The sequence below is a fragment of the Cyprinus carpio genome, chromosome B3 (assembly GCF_018340385.1).
Source record: "Cyprinus carpio isolate SPL01 chromosome B3, ASM1834038v1, whole genome shotgun sequence".
Taxonomy (NCBI): Eukaryota; Metazoa; Chordata; class Actinopteri; order Cypriniformes; family Cyprinidae; genus Cyprinus; species Cyprinus carpio.
In genome coordinates this window covers 31244308-31263908 of record NC_056599.1, presented here as the reverse complement: position 1 = coordinate 31263908, position 19601 = coordinate 31244308, and the positions used below count along the sequence as shown (strand labels likewise).

The window sequence follows — 19601 nt, the reverse complement described above, 5'->3', positions numbered from 1 at the left end:
GACAGACAGCATTCTGTCAACATCATTGGTCAACATCAGACAGCTGATGTTGACCAAGCTAGCGCCAACCAACGTAACCAGAGCTGCCAACTCTCAAGCATTCACCGCGAGACACACGCAATTGACTCTTTTCACACGCTTTCAAAAACTTGACCGCTCTGAATATAGTGAGTGAGTGCGCGCGCAGCCGGGGCGCTCTCTCTCTCTCTCTCTCTCTCTCGGGTTCATTATCATCGAAGACATTTTTAAGCTTCTTAGGTAATGTTACATTTTAGCATCAGCTTGGTAGAGACGGGCTTTGGTAGATAACAGGTGAAAACCCGGATCTGATCTGTGGGTAAGTTATAGCTAGCTAATTATCAAACGCAGCTACGGTTAGCCACAGCACGTTTATCGAACAGCCTTCGATACATTTCTATGTTATAACTTCCCGAAAAAAAAATACGCAAACATATAAAACAAACTTCTAGCGAAATACTAACAGCATCTTACTTACGTTACCAATCCAAAAGAAATGTTGCAAGTTCGGAGTCGAAGCTCATTTCTTTCAAGTCCCATCAGTTGTCTCCAGCGATGGAAAGCAGTGCCGATGTTTACTCTGTTTCGGCTCCTTTTCTTATCGGATTTGATTTGTGATTCCGAGCGCGGTTTGCTTGACATCAGGTTCAAGTACGCCCACAAGCCGTGCGAGTTATTCGTGTATTGCAGGTTGGCTGGTGGGTATATTGCCCGCATACCGCCTCCCATGGCCGAAACTGGTATTACGACACCTGTCGGGCCGTGGCTAGTAATGCTAATGCTAATTAAGGTTGATATCTCTGCAGCACTATAACTTGACATTTTTTTTAATGACATCATCGCCCTTATTTCTTCTCATTCTTTTGATGCGTGTAGGTCATTTTTTTGGGATTTCTATTCAAATGGTTTTGTAGTTTGTTCTATTAAAACTATGACTCGTTTTCTATTCAAATGGTTTTTTAGTTTGTTCTATAATTTCTCGAAAATTACACAAATATTTTCTTTATAAGATAATAGTGGAATATGGAAGAGTCAAGAGAGTGGTCCGCTTTTTTATCAGCCAATCAGTCTTCAGCTAATGCGTGTCTGCCTCGTTTTAATCATATTACTCAGAAGTGATGTGTACTTCTTTAATTAGTGTAAAATGGCAGAACCTTTAACAACATGACTTAGTCTGGCATAAGTCCGTGAAAACGGCTGAAATCGCACACAGCACCTTTAAGAAAATGTTATAAGTGAAACAGGCACACGCATCCTCTCTCGCCCACCACATTCTCCCCACGCATCGCACTCCTCCACAGCCTATCGAAAGGGGGCGCCCTCTTCCCTAAAACCAGTTTAGTTCCTGTTCAAAAATACATATGTGAAAAAAAAATAGAAAACTCCCGGTAAACTGGGGCCATGCTTTGTAGCAACCCCAGACATAATCATAATTAACAGCGGTCTTCAGCTCGGCGTCTTTGAGACCCACGAGACCCGCTCTGCGGGTTCTAATCTGTCGTGTCGCGCGCTATTTTTAGAACTCACAGCCGTGGTCACGTGAGCGTCGAGAGCACGTCATTAGTGTTGTTGTTGGTGGAGAAGCTGCAAATATGGAGGAAAGAGAGTTGAGGCAGGAAAATTTGTACTTTTCATGAACAGAGGAGGAAAATAGCTTTGCAAAAGTGATAAAGTGGTAGACAGGCGCTGAAATAAAACGGACCGTGACGCCGCGTCGGAACGACAACAAGTATCAGGTAAAGTAGAAAGAAACATTTACATCGTCTGATAGTGATGGTTTATGTTCAGTCTTTTCCCTCCTGGGCTTGACACCCACCGACAGGCAGCGGTCTCACCCGCAGGGAAACACGGTAGGTTGACAGCGGATTGAGTTTGTAGTGCATTTAGACAGCTTTACACCTCTTGCACACTGGCAGTTTCCAGCCTGGACAAGCTTAAACAAACATCAAGAGTTTGTCAGATTTAATCCGAGTTCCTGGCGTTAGTGCAAAACTATCGCCATTTCTTTACTCGTGGGAATCGCCTGACGGGATGAGTTTAATATTTTCAAGACCATCAGCCTCCCAGTATCTTATCTGAGTGTTTTGGACAGTCATTTGAAGGTTGATCGGGTTGAACCCCAGTCTAGCGCAGATGTTGTTTCTGGAGCTGGAGGAGAAGAAGCGATTATATCATATTCATCATGAGCTTCTTTTATTGCGCAACTATAAATGAAAAAGAATCAGAATTTCGCTCGAGTGAGATTGTCATTTTGTTTTACAGCCAGGCTATGGTCACTTACAGTGCTCAAAAAATAAACTAAAGATGTCTGGAGTATTTTTTATCTGCGATTCATGTATACTGTATATCTATGTGTCTTGGTTGCAGCATACCTTCTCTAGATGATGATTATAGCTAAAATGCTGAATTCTTTCTCTGACAGACCTTAACTTATATGTTTTTTATTGGAGAGAACATTAAGTACTTTGGTATAAGAGGTTGTTTTATTAAAATGTATTAGTCTCTCTCTTCTATCTATCTATCTATCTATCTAGATGCAGTAATATTTCCAATAATTATCATTAGGTTATAAGTCAAGGTTGTCCTCTGTTTAGTGTATTCATCTCTCTTGTCAAGTGGGTTGACTGAGGACTTGGAGTAATCAAATCATTTCTCAGTTTTTCTCCTGATTAGCTCATCAAATTGAGTCATGACTTCAGCAGTCCCAGGAATGTATCACTCATGCACCAACACTGACATTTCTCTCTCGGCTAAAGGCAGGATGTGGCTCATTCGTCAAGATTTGTGTGAATGGAAGGCGATGCTATTGGGGCATTATTGTGTTATGAGTTCAGATGGGTGTAACAAATAACACTTCATTGTAGGTTAGTATTGCCAGGTCAGGTTAAATTATGTAACAGTAATTGGGCTAGTTGAACGGCATCAACAAATACTTTTAGTGGCGCTTTATTGCGGTGCGTCTGAATTCGGAGGAGCTCAAGTAGTGATTTTTTTTTTACATGCATTTAGAAGATTATTGACTTAATGGGTGGTTTAGAAAAACCATTAAAGTAGCTTAAAAAGCTGTGTTTGCTCTAGGATGTGAGAGGGGTCGGCAGATAGTGGAAATGACAATGCTCAAGGATACAAGCGCAATCTGCCTTAGTCACGTTTATTAGTGAGTTGAAGCCATTAGTTATTTCCAGGAAACTACACCCTCTTCACTGCGTATGGATCTGTGGAGGACCACCATCTGTTGTTGACAAAAAAAACAAAATGTTCCTTAAAAAATCTGGTTTAAGTATTGGCGAAGCAACAGGTCTAGGGATTGGTACATTGATGGGCCTGTTTAGATTTTGAAAATTATGAAAAAATCACATCCACATCATATATTTACTATTCAAATCAGCTTCATTACATATTATACTCTTGGGGCTGAGCTTCTTTATTTTGGATGTAAACCTAAGGTGTTGATATTCAAGGAATTGTTCCGAAATTGAAACATTTGCTGAAAATTAACTCCAAGATAAGTTTTTCATCTAAACAGATTTGGAGAAATTTAGCATCGCATTAGTTGCTTCTATCTAATCCGATCCACATTAGCTTAAACCTGTACTATCAAAGCAAAGGTGATGTGATTAAGACAATACAAGGACATTCTTTACTCCAGAAACTCTGTTCTCCATTTCTGCTCTCCTCACAGACTACCGCTGTGTCTTGAATACAGTGAAAATTTGCTTAAAATGTATTCATCCTCAGACCCTCTAAGATTTAGATGAGTTTGTTTCTACATCTGATCAGATTCTGAGGAATTCAGCATTACATCTCTTGCTCACCAGTGGATCCTCTGCAGTGAATGGGTGCCGTCAGAATGAGAGTTCAAACAGCTGATAAAAACATAACTATAATCCACGAGTAATGCAAGTAATCCACAAGGTGTATGTTTGTAATAAAAAAAATCCATCAAGATGTTTTTAGCTTTAATCTGTTGCTTTTAGGCTAAAATACAATTCCTTTAACGATTGTAATGCTTCATCCAAAACCGATATGTCGGTGGATTTTGATGTGAGAGATTTGTGACAACAAGGGATTGACTTTTTCACTGGAGGAAGCATTATATTGGATTGTGGACTCATATTTTGGCCAGAATCAATAGATGGGTTTATTTTTTACAAACACGCCACCTTTCACTTCTGAAGATGTTAATTAATGGACAGGAGTGGCGTGGATGTTTGTCATGTGTTTGGACTCTCATTTTGACGGCACCCATTCACTGCAGAGGACCCACTGGTGAGCAAGTGATGTAATGCTGAATCCCTCAGAAGCTCTTCAGATGTAGAAACAACCTCATCTAAATCTTTGATGGTCTGAGGATGAATACATTTTAAACAAATTTTCACTGTATTAAAGACACAGCGGTAGTCTGTGAGGAGAGCAGAAATGGAAGTAAAGAATGTCCTTGTATTGGCTTAATCACATCTTTGCTTTGATAGTACAGATTCAAGTTAATGTGGATCGGATTAGATAGAAGCAAGAAAATTCACATTGTCCCGACCAACTAATGTGATTAGGCAGCCGATAAATATTTGCACTAGGCGACCGCAGTTGCATTAAGAATTTGCATAACTGTGGTATTTTGGAAGTTCGATTCGGTTGCATTTGCTCTTATCTTAAAGTATGCATAGTTTTGTCTATTTTTGTCTGTTTGTTCTGTGGCTCAATCTGGTCTGACAGGCGCTTGGACTTTGATCCTCTCTTCCAGAGAAGCCGAGTTGCACATTGCTTGCTTGTAGTAAATGTAAGGTAATTGTACTTTATAATCGCATAGATACTCATGAGTGCTTTCTGTTTTCAAAATGGGGAAATAAAAGGAAACATTTAAAGGTTGATTTTTGCACTGGACATCAGTAGCTCTTTCAGTTGTGTGTGTGTGTATATATATATATATGGTAAAAACTTGTTCCACGTCTTTGGTTGTCTTGTTCCTCACCTACACGTCCACGTTCACACCCTCTCTTTACGACGTCGTTTGTCAGAATGGAATGCAGAATGCTGGTCTGTTTTGCGTTCTATATGAATGACACGGTGAGTTCTAGTAATGACTAGTCTCTGGGTGTAGAATGACGGAGAAAAGATCTGAAGCTCTGCACCACCTCACAGCCACACCAGCTCCTTCAGCCACTTAACTGTAACCCCTCTGAGCCAGGAGGTGAGTGTGGAATGTAGGAGTGTGGAAATCCGAAAATATTTGGATGTGTCGAAAACAGATGTTACCGTGGTTACGCCACACGGATGACCTGTACCCTCTTTCACGATCCTGGCCGCTCCGAGGCATCCAACAACTCCCTGTCAGGATTTCAGCAGGCTGTTGAGTGTTTAAACTTTTATGGTTAGGGCTAAATTTCAAGCCAGATTGAGTGTTGGGAAATCCACTCTGCCTCAGTTCATGCAGATGATTGGCGATTTTTGTAATCGCTCTGGACAGTACAGGCTCAGAAACAGTTGAGTAAAGGGGCAAGTGATCAATGTATAATCTAGTGACTGAGTAATCAAGCTGTGTGTGCTCCAGTTCCTGGAAGATTTTGTGTAATGAGCTTGTGAGCATGGTATGGATCAAATGGACAGGAAGCAGACGGTGATGTAGCCGTGCCTCCTGCAGACTCTGCACTGAAGGAAAACTCATTGCATTTGTGTTGAAAAACAAGACAAGAACAGTCATTGTGCTTTGGATTTATAGGAGTTTCAGTTCGCAGCCAACTAAGCTTGTATTTAATATGGAAAATGTTTATTTTGTAGGATGTTATTTGATTTTTATAATATATTTTAAATACAAATATCCATTCAAAATTTTGAGGCCATTTTTTTTTATTCAGCAAGGGCACATTTAAATGAATAAAATGTCTCTACATTAATACAAAACTGATCTATTTCTAGTAAATGCTGCTTTCAACATTGATACACAAGCAGCAAAACAGTATAAAAATTCTAGTAATGTTTCACAGTATTTATTGTATACAAAAAGGAAATCATCCTTTGTGAGCAAAGAGACTTAAAAAAAATCCTAACCAGCCATTTTTCTTCTTCTTTGCATCCAGTTTCTGTAGTTTGCACCTAACCTAGACTTTCTCACTATAGTAATATTTGTAAGTATATTTATAAAACTCATTTAAGGTCTTAAGGATGCACTATTATATTAAGCCTATTGTATGGACACATTTCTTATGGGTCTCTTATTCATTTATATTAGATGCATTTTTACATTTCAAAAAACTAGATAGAACAACAGAACAGTCAAGGTCACGGGTTTAAAAAAAAAACAAACACTCAAGACCTTCCTCTGAATAAGTAGAGTTGTAGATTTAAGTTTAGAAGATGACTGAATACAGCGCCATCATTAAATTAGAATCAACTAGTGAGTTGTTTATTTTAATTGTTTAGTTGCTTTAGTTGCATTGTGGTCAGGACTTTGAGATGGATGAGTTATCAGGTGATGTCAGGCCATTAGTCTTCGTGTTCTTAAAGGGACAGTTATCCCAATGATAATTCTGTCATTAATTACTCACCCTCATGTCTATCCAAACCCGTAAGACCTTTGTTCATCTTCAGGACACAAATTAAGATATTTTTCATGAAATCCAGCGGAGACTGACTCGGAAGACAAGAAATTGTTATATAAAGTCATTATTTTTCTTTTCTTTGTATTCTTGTAGCTTTATAAAATTATAGTTGAAGCACTGATGTCACATGAACTATTTTAATGATGTCCTTACTACCTTTCTTGGGTCTTGAACGTGTCAGTTGCATTGCTGTCTATGCAGGGTTAAAAAGCTCTCGGATTTCATCAAAAATATCTTAATTTGTGTTTGAATATGAACAAAGGTCTTATGGGTTTGGAACGACATTAGTGTGAGTAATTAATGACAATATTGGTTTTTGGGTGAACTAACCGTATAACACACACACACACACACACACAGTTCAGCCTCCCTCCGGACCTCTGTGTATGCAGTCATATCTTTTGTGTGTATTTGTCTGTGAGCGGTCCTGTTGGATTCTCTGACGTCTGATTTGAACTTCACAGTAATTCTTAGTAATGCTCTGGATTGTGTGGTGTTGCTCAACAGAGCTCTGTGCAAGTCTGAATATCATTCTTTGTCAAAATGTAGTGAAGTATTGAGTGAGGGAATAGCAGTCTTTTGGCAAACTGTGTCACCCAGCTTATTTTAGACATTTCTGTTTTATACTGGTCTATATTTCAGCAGGTTATTGAAAAGAACAGACAGAATTTCCCAACAGACATCTGGCAGTTTTCTGGGTTTATATTTGTTATGGGTCTCTTATTCAAGGTTTTTGCTTGAATTTGCTGTGAGCAGGCTACAGTATACCACAAGCATTATTGCCAGTTTTGGGGGGCATAAAGCCAGATTCATTTTGAGAAATCCACTCTCCTCTCCACAAGATGCATTGGTGCATTTGAGTGGTGATTTTTGTGATTGCTCTGGACATTACAGGTTCAAAAACAAGTGAGTAAAGTGCCATGTAAGCGGTGAGTAATAGTGACTACATCAAAGGTGTGTTTCAGATGTGTTACAGAGTTTTCGCTTGAAATAGCAGTAAGTAGCCTATACCATAACCCTTAATGGCACAATATCGGTAACTAAATTATGATACGATACATTGCAGTGAATGTTGAAAGTGAGTGAAATTGTGATATACTGTGGGTTTGTTTGCATTCTGGTATGTCCTGAACGGTTTTCAAACTGGGGTTTGGGGAAGTTTAGAGAAAAATAATATTTTGTATGTATGTATTTAAAAAATTATTTATTTTATAATTATTTGTGTGTGTGTGTCTCTATATATATATATATATATATATATATATATATATATATAATCATTAGGGGTCAACGATATTATCCCGATACTTGTCTCACGATACAATATTATATTACAATATTGCGATTTTAAATGTATTGCAATATTCTGTGATATATTGCAATTTATTACCTTTTTTCCAACTTCAAATTTTGTCCTCAAATTAAAACTTTGGCAACATCTGTTTTAACTAAAAAGAAACATTTCTCAGTTTGTTTATCTCACTTCAATTTTATTATTGCAGTGCAAAATGGGATTGTCAAGCAGACAAACGGACATGTCATAAATGTTGTATGCACCTGGCAAATTCAACTTTTTGTATTACAGTCTAGTCTAGTCAACCTTAATTAAATGTAAACAGGTATACACTGCTGTGCTACTACAGGTATTATGAACAATGCAACTAGAACTTTAACAAAAACGTTATGCAGACCCTTCAGCAATTGGGGCATTTGAAAGTACTTTTAAATAAATATAACATAGTCTTACATTAAAATAAAAATGTTACATTTAAATGTTACATTTCAATTAAACATAACATGTATTCTTAAAGTAAACAATGTGCTACAACAGGTATACTTTGCACTGCTGTGCTCTTAGAGTAGTTCCAAGCCAATTTAATCACTGTGTTCTATATTAATACGCTGCTTTAATTGGTGCACACACACACCACTCTCACATAAACACAGAGAGGCAGAGAGGTTGGAGATTGCAGATCATACTGCGCACACACAGAAACTTATTTTGGTGCTGCCCCGCGACTTTTATTAATAAAATAACATAGATACATTATCTTCCCCAGCAATGAGGTAAAATCGAAGTAACTAAACAGCTTCATTGTTTGGAGAGAGAGACACACTGACGCAGGTAATTCACACACACAGCTGTCATCTCTCCCTCGATCGATAATTCATTCAAATAAATGTGGTCTTACCTGCACCATTTCATCTCTGTATCTGATTTGAAACAGGCAGAAAGCTAGAGCTAATGAGCCGTAACTGACGAAAATAACCGTCATTTTTAGTGCTGGCAAATGACCATGGAATAAGCGGGATAATCAATGGTTTGCCGTGCATTAAAGGGTTACTCCACCCCAAAATGAAAATTTTGTCATTAATCACTTACCCCCATGTCGTTCCAAACCCGTAAAAGCTTTGTTCATCTTCAGAACACAATTTAAGATATTTTGGATGAAAACCGGAAGGCTTGTGACTGTCCCATAGACTACCAATTAAAATACACTGTCAAGGTCCAGAAAAGTATGAAAGACATCATCAGAATAGTCCATCTGCCATCAGTGATTCAAGCGTAACGTTATGAAGTGACGAGAATACTTTTTGTACGTGAAGAAAAAAAAAAAAAAAAAAACTTTATTCTGCAATTCATCTCCTCTGTATCTGTCTGCATCTCCGCCATTTTGGAGAATATTTTGCTGAACGCAAACTGTGTGTGCTCTTCTGTGTCAGCTGCGACACAAGAATACATTTTCTACATGTATTTACTCTTTGATTTGAACGAAAACAGCGCATCCGTGTGGCGCGGCTGACACAGAAGAGCGTACGTTGCTTGCGACCATCGGATATTCTCCAAAATGGCGCTACGGTGATGCGGAGAGACACAGAGGAGACGAATTATTGAATAAAGTCATTTTTGCATAAAAAAAGTGTTCTCGCCACTTCATAACATTATGGTTGACCACTAATGGCAGATGGACTATTCTGACGATGTCTTTCATACTTTTCTGGACCTTGACAGTGTAATTTACTTGGCAGTTAATGGCACTGTCACAAGCCTCCCAGTTTTCATCCAAAATATCTTAAATTGTATTCCGAAGACGAACGAAGCTTTTACGAGTCTGGAACGACATGGGAATCACACTTTTCTGAGAACAGAGTATTGAAGTGGAGATTGCTAAACTGCAAGCTTACCGGTGTTTTCAAAAAGCAAGCGCGTTTATCCATAGTGAAGAGAGAGCGCGTGCACATGGTTGCCAGGTTGACAAAGATAAGTCGCACACTTAGCAGATATTTCCATATTGCGCAAGTGGGAAGCTCTGTTTCGGGGATTATGTCTCATTATATCAGTCAACCCCGGTTGTGTTCCTCTGCGGCCAGATTAAACCTTGTTGTAGCCTGTATATAATGCTCTATTCATTATTTTTTTAGAAACCTTGCACTTTTCTACTTTTTTTTTTGTTAAGTGTTAAAATTGACAGAATTTGACAGTACTATATGTCATTATGTTTTCTATTACTTGAATGTTAAGCGATCAGCAGTACAAGTTTTATTTAATTCTTTTAAACAGGCATTATCTAATAATAATAATAATAATAAATAAATAAATTGCATACATTTCCAGAAGAAAAATCTGTACATTGACTAAAACCATGTTCAAAATTATTCTTTCACTTTGTTGACTTTATTATTGTCAAACTAAAAGGTTTTTCCAGAAGGAATTTTTGATATCTCATTGATTTTGGTTTATCATTTTATAAAACATTTTATAAAATCACAATTTTTTCAGAAATAAAATATTGTTAAAATCAAAGCATATGAACAAACCTCTCTGTAAAAATCTTAAATAGAACCTAATATAACCTAATATAGATAGAAAAGTGCAATTGAAGTGAAGATTTCTGGCTCCGCATGTTTTCTTTTCACAAATCTGAAAAAAAAAACATGTTATGAAAAGCCAAATAACCCAAAATATCAAATGTGTCCAGTGCTTGTAAAAACTATGGTTTTATTTGTAGTTTCGTGCCTTAATAGAAAGTGAATATTCATATTTTCCAGTATTATGGGCCTTAATACATGCAAATAGCTTTTTTTTATGCAAAGACAATTTGTCTTTGCGGATGAGCCACGCAGGATCCTGGAGCACAGCGGGCAGAGACTCAAGAGGTCTGATGGAGGACACCACCACTCTCTTGGGCGGCTGCCATACCTGACATGCTCCATGCTGCATGCTAATGACCAATTGCAGCTTTCGGTTTGACTGCTCTGCAGTGGCAAGGACTCTGCAACCTTACCTGACTATGTGCGCCTGCTACTAAAGGTGTAAATATTAAAGATCTTCTATGTTTTAGTACGTTAATAACATGTTCGCTGCATAACGACGCATTGCTGATTGTCTGTATTTGTTTAAATAAGTGTTTACTCTGGCTCTCAGCTTTGAATCTGAAGGGCCTCCTTTAAAATCAAGTCAAACAAACCTCTTGATCTCATCCCAGGGGAATGACGCAAGGCCTTTCGTCTCTGCCGTCTCCTAGGCGAGCTCTTCCTGGGTCACCAGGCAGCTCTCACCTGATTCTCGTGGAACAGCTCACCCGTCGCCGTGCAATTGAATGGTCCGCTTATTCCCCACCGCGTCTGTGCGTCCGTCCCAGGGGGTGGAAGAGCACGCTAAATCTGTTGTACTATTTTAGTCTTCACACGTCGCTTGGATAATACATCTGCAATGCTCCAGACAGCAGTTAGAAGTGGTTAAAGGTTTTAAATACTAGAATTATTTCTGTGACCGTTTTCTGCCGCAGCTCCTGCTCTGGTTTTTGTGTGACTTAGAAAATGGACCATAGTCGGGGTATTTATTATGAAATGCAGGAAAATGAGGCTGTAATGGATAGATGCAGGGTTTAGTAGGCTGTGTGATTTTTAAAGGGTTAGTTCACCCAAAAACTGAAAATTCTGTAATTAATTACTCACCCTCATGTTGTTCCAAACCCACAAGACCTTGGTTCGTCTTCGGAACACAGATTAAGATATTTTTGATGAAATTCAAGATTTTTCTGACCCTGAATAGACAGCAACACAACTGACACGTTCAAAGCCCAGAAAGGTAGTAAGGACATTGTTAAAATAGTCCATGTGTCATCAGTGGTTCAACCATAATTTTATGAAGCTATGAGAATACTTTTTGTGTGCAAAGAAAATAAACTGACTTAATCCAACAATTTCTTCTCTTCCGTGTCAGACTTCGATGCACTTTTAGGAGAGTGTTACGAGGCACATGTGTGGTGCTGCTGACACAGGAGCTGGTGTTCTAATGTTTTGGGTCATATAGTGATTTATAGTTTATTTTATTATTTTATTTCACCTCAGTGAGCCAGTTTCTGGAATGATTAATGCTTGTGAGTTGGTTCCTTTAATGAATAGCTTAGTTCAAAAACGAGTTACTGTTTTGAATCAGTCTGAAACATCTACTGAGAGAAAATTCTGAAAGAATTTTATTTTACTTCTATTTTATTTCACTTGTATTTTACTTCAATAAGCCAATTCTTTTTTTGAATCGAAAACAGTGTAGCCTGAATCCTGAAATGATTGACTCTTATGAGTCATTTTTTTAATGAATAGCTCTAAATTATGAGTTATTGGTTTGAATTAATCTGAAACATTTACTGAAAGAAAAATTCAGAAAGAATTTATTTCATATGTGAGCAAAATCAACATTATAACTGTAATGTAAATAAATAAACCTGAATTGAATCAAGAAATCTGTATCAATACTCAGCTCTAGTGAGATACTATGCTTAAGGCCTCAAGAAGCAAGAACAACACTCTCGACAACAATATATAAGTCCCCAAAAATGAGTCAATGAACACAGTATGAAATTAATTTTAGTCCAGTTTAGTGTGTGAAATGAGTTGGTACTGTACTTTCAAGCAGTTAAATTGTAAAAAAAAACCGGGCATTTGTTTTGTTCTTTATACTGCTATTCTTTTATTATGTTTAGAGCCCGACTGATATGGGTTTTTTGGGGGGCGATACCGATATTAGGGAGTAAAAAAAGACTGATACAGGTAAAATGTATGCAGCGCAAAATGTAGTGGGTTCAATTCCCAGGGAACACATGTTAGGTCAAAAAATGTTAGCCTGAATGCACTGTAAGTCGCTTTGGATAAAAGCGTCTGATAAATGCATAAACGTAAATGTAAAATGTAATGATACCGATATATCGGCAGATATTCCTTATGTGCAGGCTATATTATAGTACAGTATAGTCAAAAGTTTGGACACATTTCCCATTCGTGTGTCCAAACTTTTGACTGGTACTGTATATATAATACAGTATATAGCCTACATAAACAGAATATATATATATATATATATATAATATATATATATATATATATATATATATATATATATATATATATATATATATATATATATATATAAAAACACATTTTTTACAATGATAACTCAAATGTGGTGACACTTATAATGATGTGACAAACATAGGCCTATGTAGTGGAGGCAGGGTATTTAACAATTTAACAATAAACTTTATTACAAAATGAGTCTGACATCAGTGCACTCAAAACCAAAAACCACACCACACATAAAAAAAACAAAAAAAACAAAACAAAAAACATATAAAATTAATAAATAAAATAAACAAGGTAACTGTGTAGGGCAATCTACTGCCAAACCAACAGGGGCAGGTTTATGCAGGAAGCACAGCTTTTCCAAATGTAAACACATAAAATGAATAAATAATAATAAATAATAATATATATATTTTTTTCCACAAACTCTGTGTTGTGTATTGTCTGGTAATCCAATGAACATGCAGAACATTCGTATTTAAATCGTCTTTTTGCAGTTTAATATTCACAGACACAGTCTATAGTCTTCCACAAATCCATCCATGTTTTCTGCATTGCGTAAATTATAGGCCCCTACTAATGTAGCAAATGAATATGATAAGCTTATTGTGAGAATAGACGGGACATTGTTGTTTACTTACTCAGCATTGAGTCTCTCCAACTAGGTGACAACGTAGCGTTAAATCACCATTTAACAGACACAAGCCACCACCGTCTATTGGTCTGCAAAAAGATACTAACTTTTTCAATCTGCTACGTTACTGATTGTACTGACAAAACTATGCTGACACCGTGTAGAATAGAACGAGGCGGCATCAGTTTACTGCATCCACGAGTGGACGCGAATACAGTATAATTATATGGTGTGACCGATGTGATAAGCATGAGTTCTGGGCTGCAGTGTGGCTGGTTTAAACACCAGCATTGACTGAGTGGCCACGATCAGCTCCGGTGGACGCAACTCAGGCTTTAATGCACCGCAGACGTGTGCCGTGATGTGCAGATCAGCTCTAGTCTCCAACATCACTGAATCTGTTGTTAAAAATGAACCATCCATTCATCATATCATCATGCAGAACTAAGAATTAGAATCATTATAATGTGACAATCAAATATAGGTGAAGCAGCAGACTCGGGGGAGGTTTGAGCTCATCTGTGCATCTCTACACTACACTGACCTGGGTCACCAGTAGCAAAAAATGAAGCGTGAACAACATTCAGAAGCATTTAATCTGTGTTATATTTTCGGTAAAAAAAACTGTTCATATCAGCGGCATATTCGCAGATACTGATATATCGGCACAGGCTCATATCGGCTAATTATCACTAATTATGTTTACATACTGTAAGCTTTGTGTGAATCCTTAAAAATTTTGAAGACATGTGTCTTGATGCCTTTCTGTATCTGTCAAATTTTCTCTTGGGGTTTGTGTCACCATTTTGTGGCAGATGGAGAGTTAGTGGACCTGGTTGGTCTGGAAACCTTCATTCAGAGAGATGCAAGAGGGTTTAACATAAATCACGGATGCTAGCGAGCGCTAATCAACACATCTCCACCCCCATGGTATTCACACCCTTGTGAGTGACTGATGCCTTCTCATATTCTCTGCCTCAAAGAAAGAGAGCTAAGCTCCTCGAGAAGGTTGATTCTCTCAAGCGGGCCTATTGACGAGCGAGCCAGTGTTTAAACTCTCTTCAAATGTCCCATCTTTTTAAAGAGCATTAAACGCTGATCAGCGCTCTGGCACCAAGCCAGAGTGGAGAGAGAGAGAGGAGTGACAAAGATTTGGACAGGAGGTGCTTTCGGCTCTTCCATTAGATCACTGCCAGAGCTTTAGAGACCAGCTTCAGCCTGCTCTATAGTCAATACAGGGCTTTCCAGGAACTGTACCAGCATGTTAGCGCCCCAAAAGGCCCTGGGACATGTCAGAGCTGGCTGTGGCCAAAGACATGAGCAAGCCTTTCAGAATGGTGTGAGAAACAATCCTTACTGTAATCGTCCATAGGTTCATCTGCAGAACATGACGGAAAAAAATACAAAATTTCTGCAATCAGTCATTTTTCTTGACTTGATTTCTGCCATTTCATGAGAAAATGTGACAATTTATAGGGTGTTAGGGTGGACTTTAGCATTTCTATTTGTTTGCTACTTGTGGTTGGTAGTTTTTTTTTTTTTGCGTCCTAAGTATGAATTTACCTTCGTATTAGTAAAAGATATACAAATATAATATATGTAACATAATTTTAATATTTAATTGTGCAAGTGTTCATGTCAGTTTATATATATATATATATATATATTATATATATATATATATATATATATATATATATATATATATATATATATATATATATATATTATATATATATATATATGATTTGTATAGTGCTTTTTACAATACAAATAGTTGCAAAGCAACTTTACAGAAAATTTAGTTTCTACAATATTTAGCAGTAGCTTATCAGTAGTGACTGTCAGTTTATGTACATATGGCAGAAATGTACGGAAAAATCAGTTACAGACGTAATCAAACAGATGATGAACACTATTAACAGCAATTATTATATGATGCAGTCAAACTTATAGCAAAGTTTGGTAGTTCTCTATGTTTGTTTCAGGGTTGGCAATCTTTGAAGTTAATCTTCAAATATACTAATTTACAATACTACAATAAATACAATTAATTTAGCACTATTCATTTTTCATCTTTAGCAAATCTCAAAATGAATATCCAGTTTTCATAATATCCAATAATGTTGTGATGCCAATATTTAAGTTGATTTTAATTTTCAGGAATTTAAGTTCATTAGACAAAAAATTCTATTGAATTTGAATGTCTCTGAATATTTATTATACAATTTACTTTTTGCACTTTACTTGGGATTTTGCATTAGTATTTAGTGGAAGGTCATACCCTTTATTTGACCCAAATATTGATTTAAAAAATAATAAATTAACTATTTGTAGATTGAAGCTATTTGTTTACTATTTCTATTTAAGATTAAACCAGTTCTTTATTTTTTGTGGATCTATACCTTATAAATAATTTCATCATTTAGCCTAAATGTTATTTAATTATGAAAGAAACAGCTTTGATATTTTAACACTTTTATTTGCATTGTGCCCATTATTTTATAGAATTAAGCTGTCTTTCAAGATTTGACACTCAAAATAAATGCAGGTTGTGAACTTTAAGAAAAACAATGTCTTAGGAACAGTCTGTAGACCTTCATTATGTTGAGCCACATTCTTTGAGAAATTGGGGATTTGCAGTTTGAGATTAACAGTCAAAACAAGAAATCCAGCTACCATAAAGTTCTGGCCCAAGTTCAAATTATGTTACATGTGCGTCAAAGCAAAACAGCAAGACTATTTCTGACCTTTATCAGTTACTCATTACAGTTTACTGGCTCTCAGCTGATAACACATTGTGTTCATAAAGATAATGATTCATTTTAGGAGGAACTCCATACTCACCTAGAATACTGTTGACTACTTAATAATTAAAGAATGATTAAAAAGTGATTGATTGCATTAACTATTCCACACCAAAGGAAGTGCTGTGGTTATACTGGGTCACGAGACAAATTACACTGCAGGAGGACAGCCAGACTGCATTTGCATGATTAAACCAGCAGGTGAGGCTACTGTCTCAGTGCATCCAAGGCAAGGCAGCTGAAAGCTTGTCATCTTCTCCTCAATGCAGAGCTGCCAGTTTTACCAATAATGTAATGCAGCTTCATTTAAAAAAAAATATAAAATCACGTAAACTAAAGCAGTAAGTCTTTGTATTTTTTTTTTTAAAGAATCTCTGCACGGAAATCTTTTGGACCTATTTTCAGTCAAATTTATATTACATGTCCATGTGTTGATTTGCATAAAAATATGTTTGAGAATGTTAAAATCCCCAAACCTGAAAGCTTTTCTGTGCATAACATTATCTACTTGAACACCTAACAGACTTAAGGCTCAGGAAGTGTGGACCAGTGTTTTTAATAATCGCTAAAACTAGACAGTCCAGATCCTCTCTCTTCTTTGCTTGGGGCAGGGCTCATGGTAGATTGATAAGGCAAGCGTGGGTAATGTGCTACCCTGCTGCGTATCCAGTCGCTGCTAGGCAGCGTGGGTATTGTAGTGCATCTCCACTGACTTAGAGGCAAGGTGAGTCATCCTTTAACATCCTCTGGATCTGTTTTGGAAGCGGCAAACATACAACTCCGTTGCGAGCGCAACATTCTGACACAGGCATTAATGACTCTTACAAGCCCCATTAACAGCCAGCTAGGGGACTTTATACTCTCTTTGAAAAACAAATGTGCTGTTTTCATTTAGTTTATATTATAATTTAATAGGTCTTTGTTTTACAGACTGATCACAGCCTTATTCTATTAAGTAAGTTTGGGCATGTATCTTGCCTGGCAAAACTTTTCAGCTCCATTAACATCAGTGTGTTTGTGTTTCTTGCAGTGAGGGTGTTCAGCTGGCCATCAACAGTCACCTCCTCGTGAGGTCTACGGTCATGGCTGACACTGAGGACCCCCTTTAGAGCTCTGCGTCTTTGCCTCTGAAACCAGACGAACCCGAGGTTGCACGCTGTTTATCCAAAAAGCATCTTTTCCTGCTACTTGAAGAATTTCAGAGGCAGAGAAAACACGTGCCGTCATCCATGAATTCACCAAACACACCCGGTAAGAGATTTTACTCGTTCATGTATCACTTTGCAACACGGGATATTCCCTTTTGAAGATGGTTCACTTCCACATTGCTTTCAGGAATCTGACGCGATGGGGACTCCCTTCCTTCCTTATCCTACCTGAAATCTTATTGCACAAAGCCAGTGAAGTTGCACTTCATGCTGGCCAATGCCAGCCAAGACTGCAAAAAGGGGCGGAGCCTCACCGCTATATAATGTGCCATCTTGGTGGCATGAACTCAGAATCTTCCTGCTTCAAGCATCCTAATTCAGGACAGCTGTGGAGAAGACACAAGAAGACAGATTTCCTTCTTGGCGTTCCAGCATGTCAAGCTATTGCACACAGTGTACCGGACCTATCAAGGCTCTGCATCCTGTGCCTGGGTTTCGCCCATGAGGAGGCAGCACTCGCTGGGTCCGACTGCTCACACTGTGCGGGTACTTAGAACCCGGACGAATATAGCACCTGCTGATTTCTCCCAGCAGCGTCCCATTGCCGCCAGCGAGCCGCTGGTGGGACCGCCGCATGGGAGCGATTGTGCACCGGTTATTCCGCACAATATTATTCGTCTGCATTTCAGGACGAGCTTGTCCGAATTCTCACCAGGGCCATGAGTGATCTCGGTCTGGAGTGGGAGTCCCCCGACAAACCAGTTAAGAGTAAGCTGGATTGATGGTTCCTTTCCTCAGGCCGCCGCAGAACCACCGCTTCGAGGAAGCAAGCCCCCATTCTTCCTGATCTGCATGACGAAGTCGCTAAGCCGTGGGCAGTGCCCCAGTCGGTTCGCACCCACACCGGCGGATCTGAGATTTTCACTAAAGTCGACGGAACAGAAACCCAGGGCTATACGCGCATTCCGCCCGTCGAGGAGTCTGTCGCTGCCCACCTCTGCCCCTCGTCGGCCTCTCTGCGGAGACAATGCTGCCATCAAAGTCTTGCCGCCCGCATCGCGGACAAAGCATACGTTGCCTCGGGAGAGGAGATTTCGGCACTTCATACAATGGCAGTGCTACAGGTTTTTCAGGCACAGCTCCTAAAATCCCTGGACTGGGGGGAGACGTTTAAAGATCTACGTGCGGCGAAGGACTTCACCTTAAAAGCTACAAAAAAGACGGCCCAGGCAATCGGACATAGCATGATTACATGGTGGTGCTGCACCAGCATCTGTGGCTGACGTTGACAGAGCTGAAGGACGCGAACAAGAAAGCTCTGTTCAGCGCGCCTTTGTCTCCCTCCGGCCTCTTTGGAGAAGCCGCGGAGCCCATCATGGAGCGTTTCTCAGAAGCTCAGAAACGCTCCAAAGCAATGAGTCACTTCCTGCAGCGCCATGCTAGAGCTGCGCAGCCTTCAGCAATGCAGTAGGTCAACATCTGCTTCCCACCGCCCAGCGAAGCAAGCCCACCCAGCTCCCACTGCACCGGCACCAGATCAGGTGCCTTCTGTTTGCGCCAAAACTGCATGGCAGAGGGCGCTGAAGATGCGTCATGGCCCCAAGAAGAAGGACAGCCGTCCCAGGGGAGCCTCTCGCCCTCCCACTGGCTCTGGTGCTGGAGCGCTGGCTCTGCCGCCCTTAGAGCTGCTTCAATCTGTTGGCCTGAAGGAGCTCTCGCTTAAAACCCCTCTGCTGCTCCCCCTCGCTTCGGTCAAGCGCATGGGCGACTGACAAGTGCTATCTGTGAATGCTGCTTGTATTCAGTTTGGGCCAGGTGATTCTCGTGGTCTGACTCGTGGGTTTGGACTAAGGGCGTTTCTATTAGGGGTGCACGATATATATCGGCCGATGATTAATGCGCATCTCGTCAGTAAAGCCGGTTCTCTAATCAGCGGTAAATTCCAACAGGTGCGCGATTGCACATAGAGCAGCGGTTACTACACAAAGCCGTTGATCACAGACAAGCTGCGCCAAATCCACGTTCATTATAAGCT

The 19601-nt window shown here is 39.0% G+C and overlaps 1 protein-coding gene across 5 annotated transcripts in view; it reads left to right on the top strand.

Moving 5' to 3' along the window:
* The first annotated feature begins 1451 nt into the window (after window positions 1–1451).
* The window catches only part of LOC109055896 (histone deacetylase 5-like), an 85152-nt gene continuing 67002 nt past the window's right edge, over window positions 1452–19601 (top strand). For 2 of the 5 annotated variants that reach the window (XM_042720759.1, XM_042720758.1), the window contains exons 1-2: window positions 1452–1754; window positions 17449–17669. In XM_042720759.1, the coding sequence (XP_042576693.1) occupies window positions 17648–17669 (22 nt within the window). In that variant the 5' untranslated portion in view covers window positions 1452–1754; window positions 17449–17647. The remainder of the gene's footprint in view (window positions 1755–17448; window positions 17670–19601) is intronic. The other 3 variants (XM_042720761.1, XM_042720760.1, XM_042720762.1) reach the window with 3 other exon arrangements.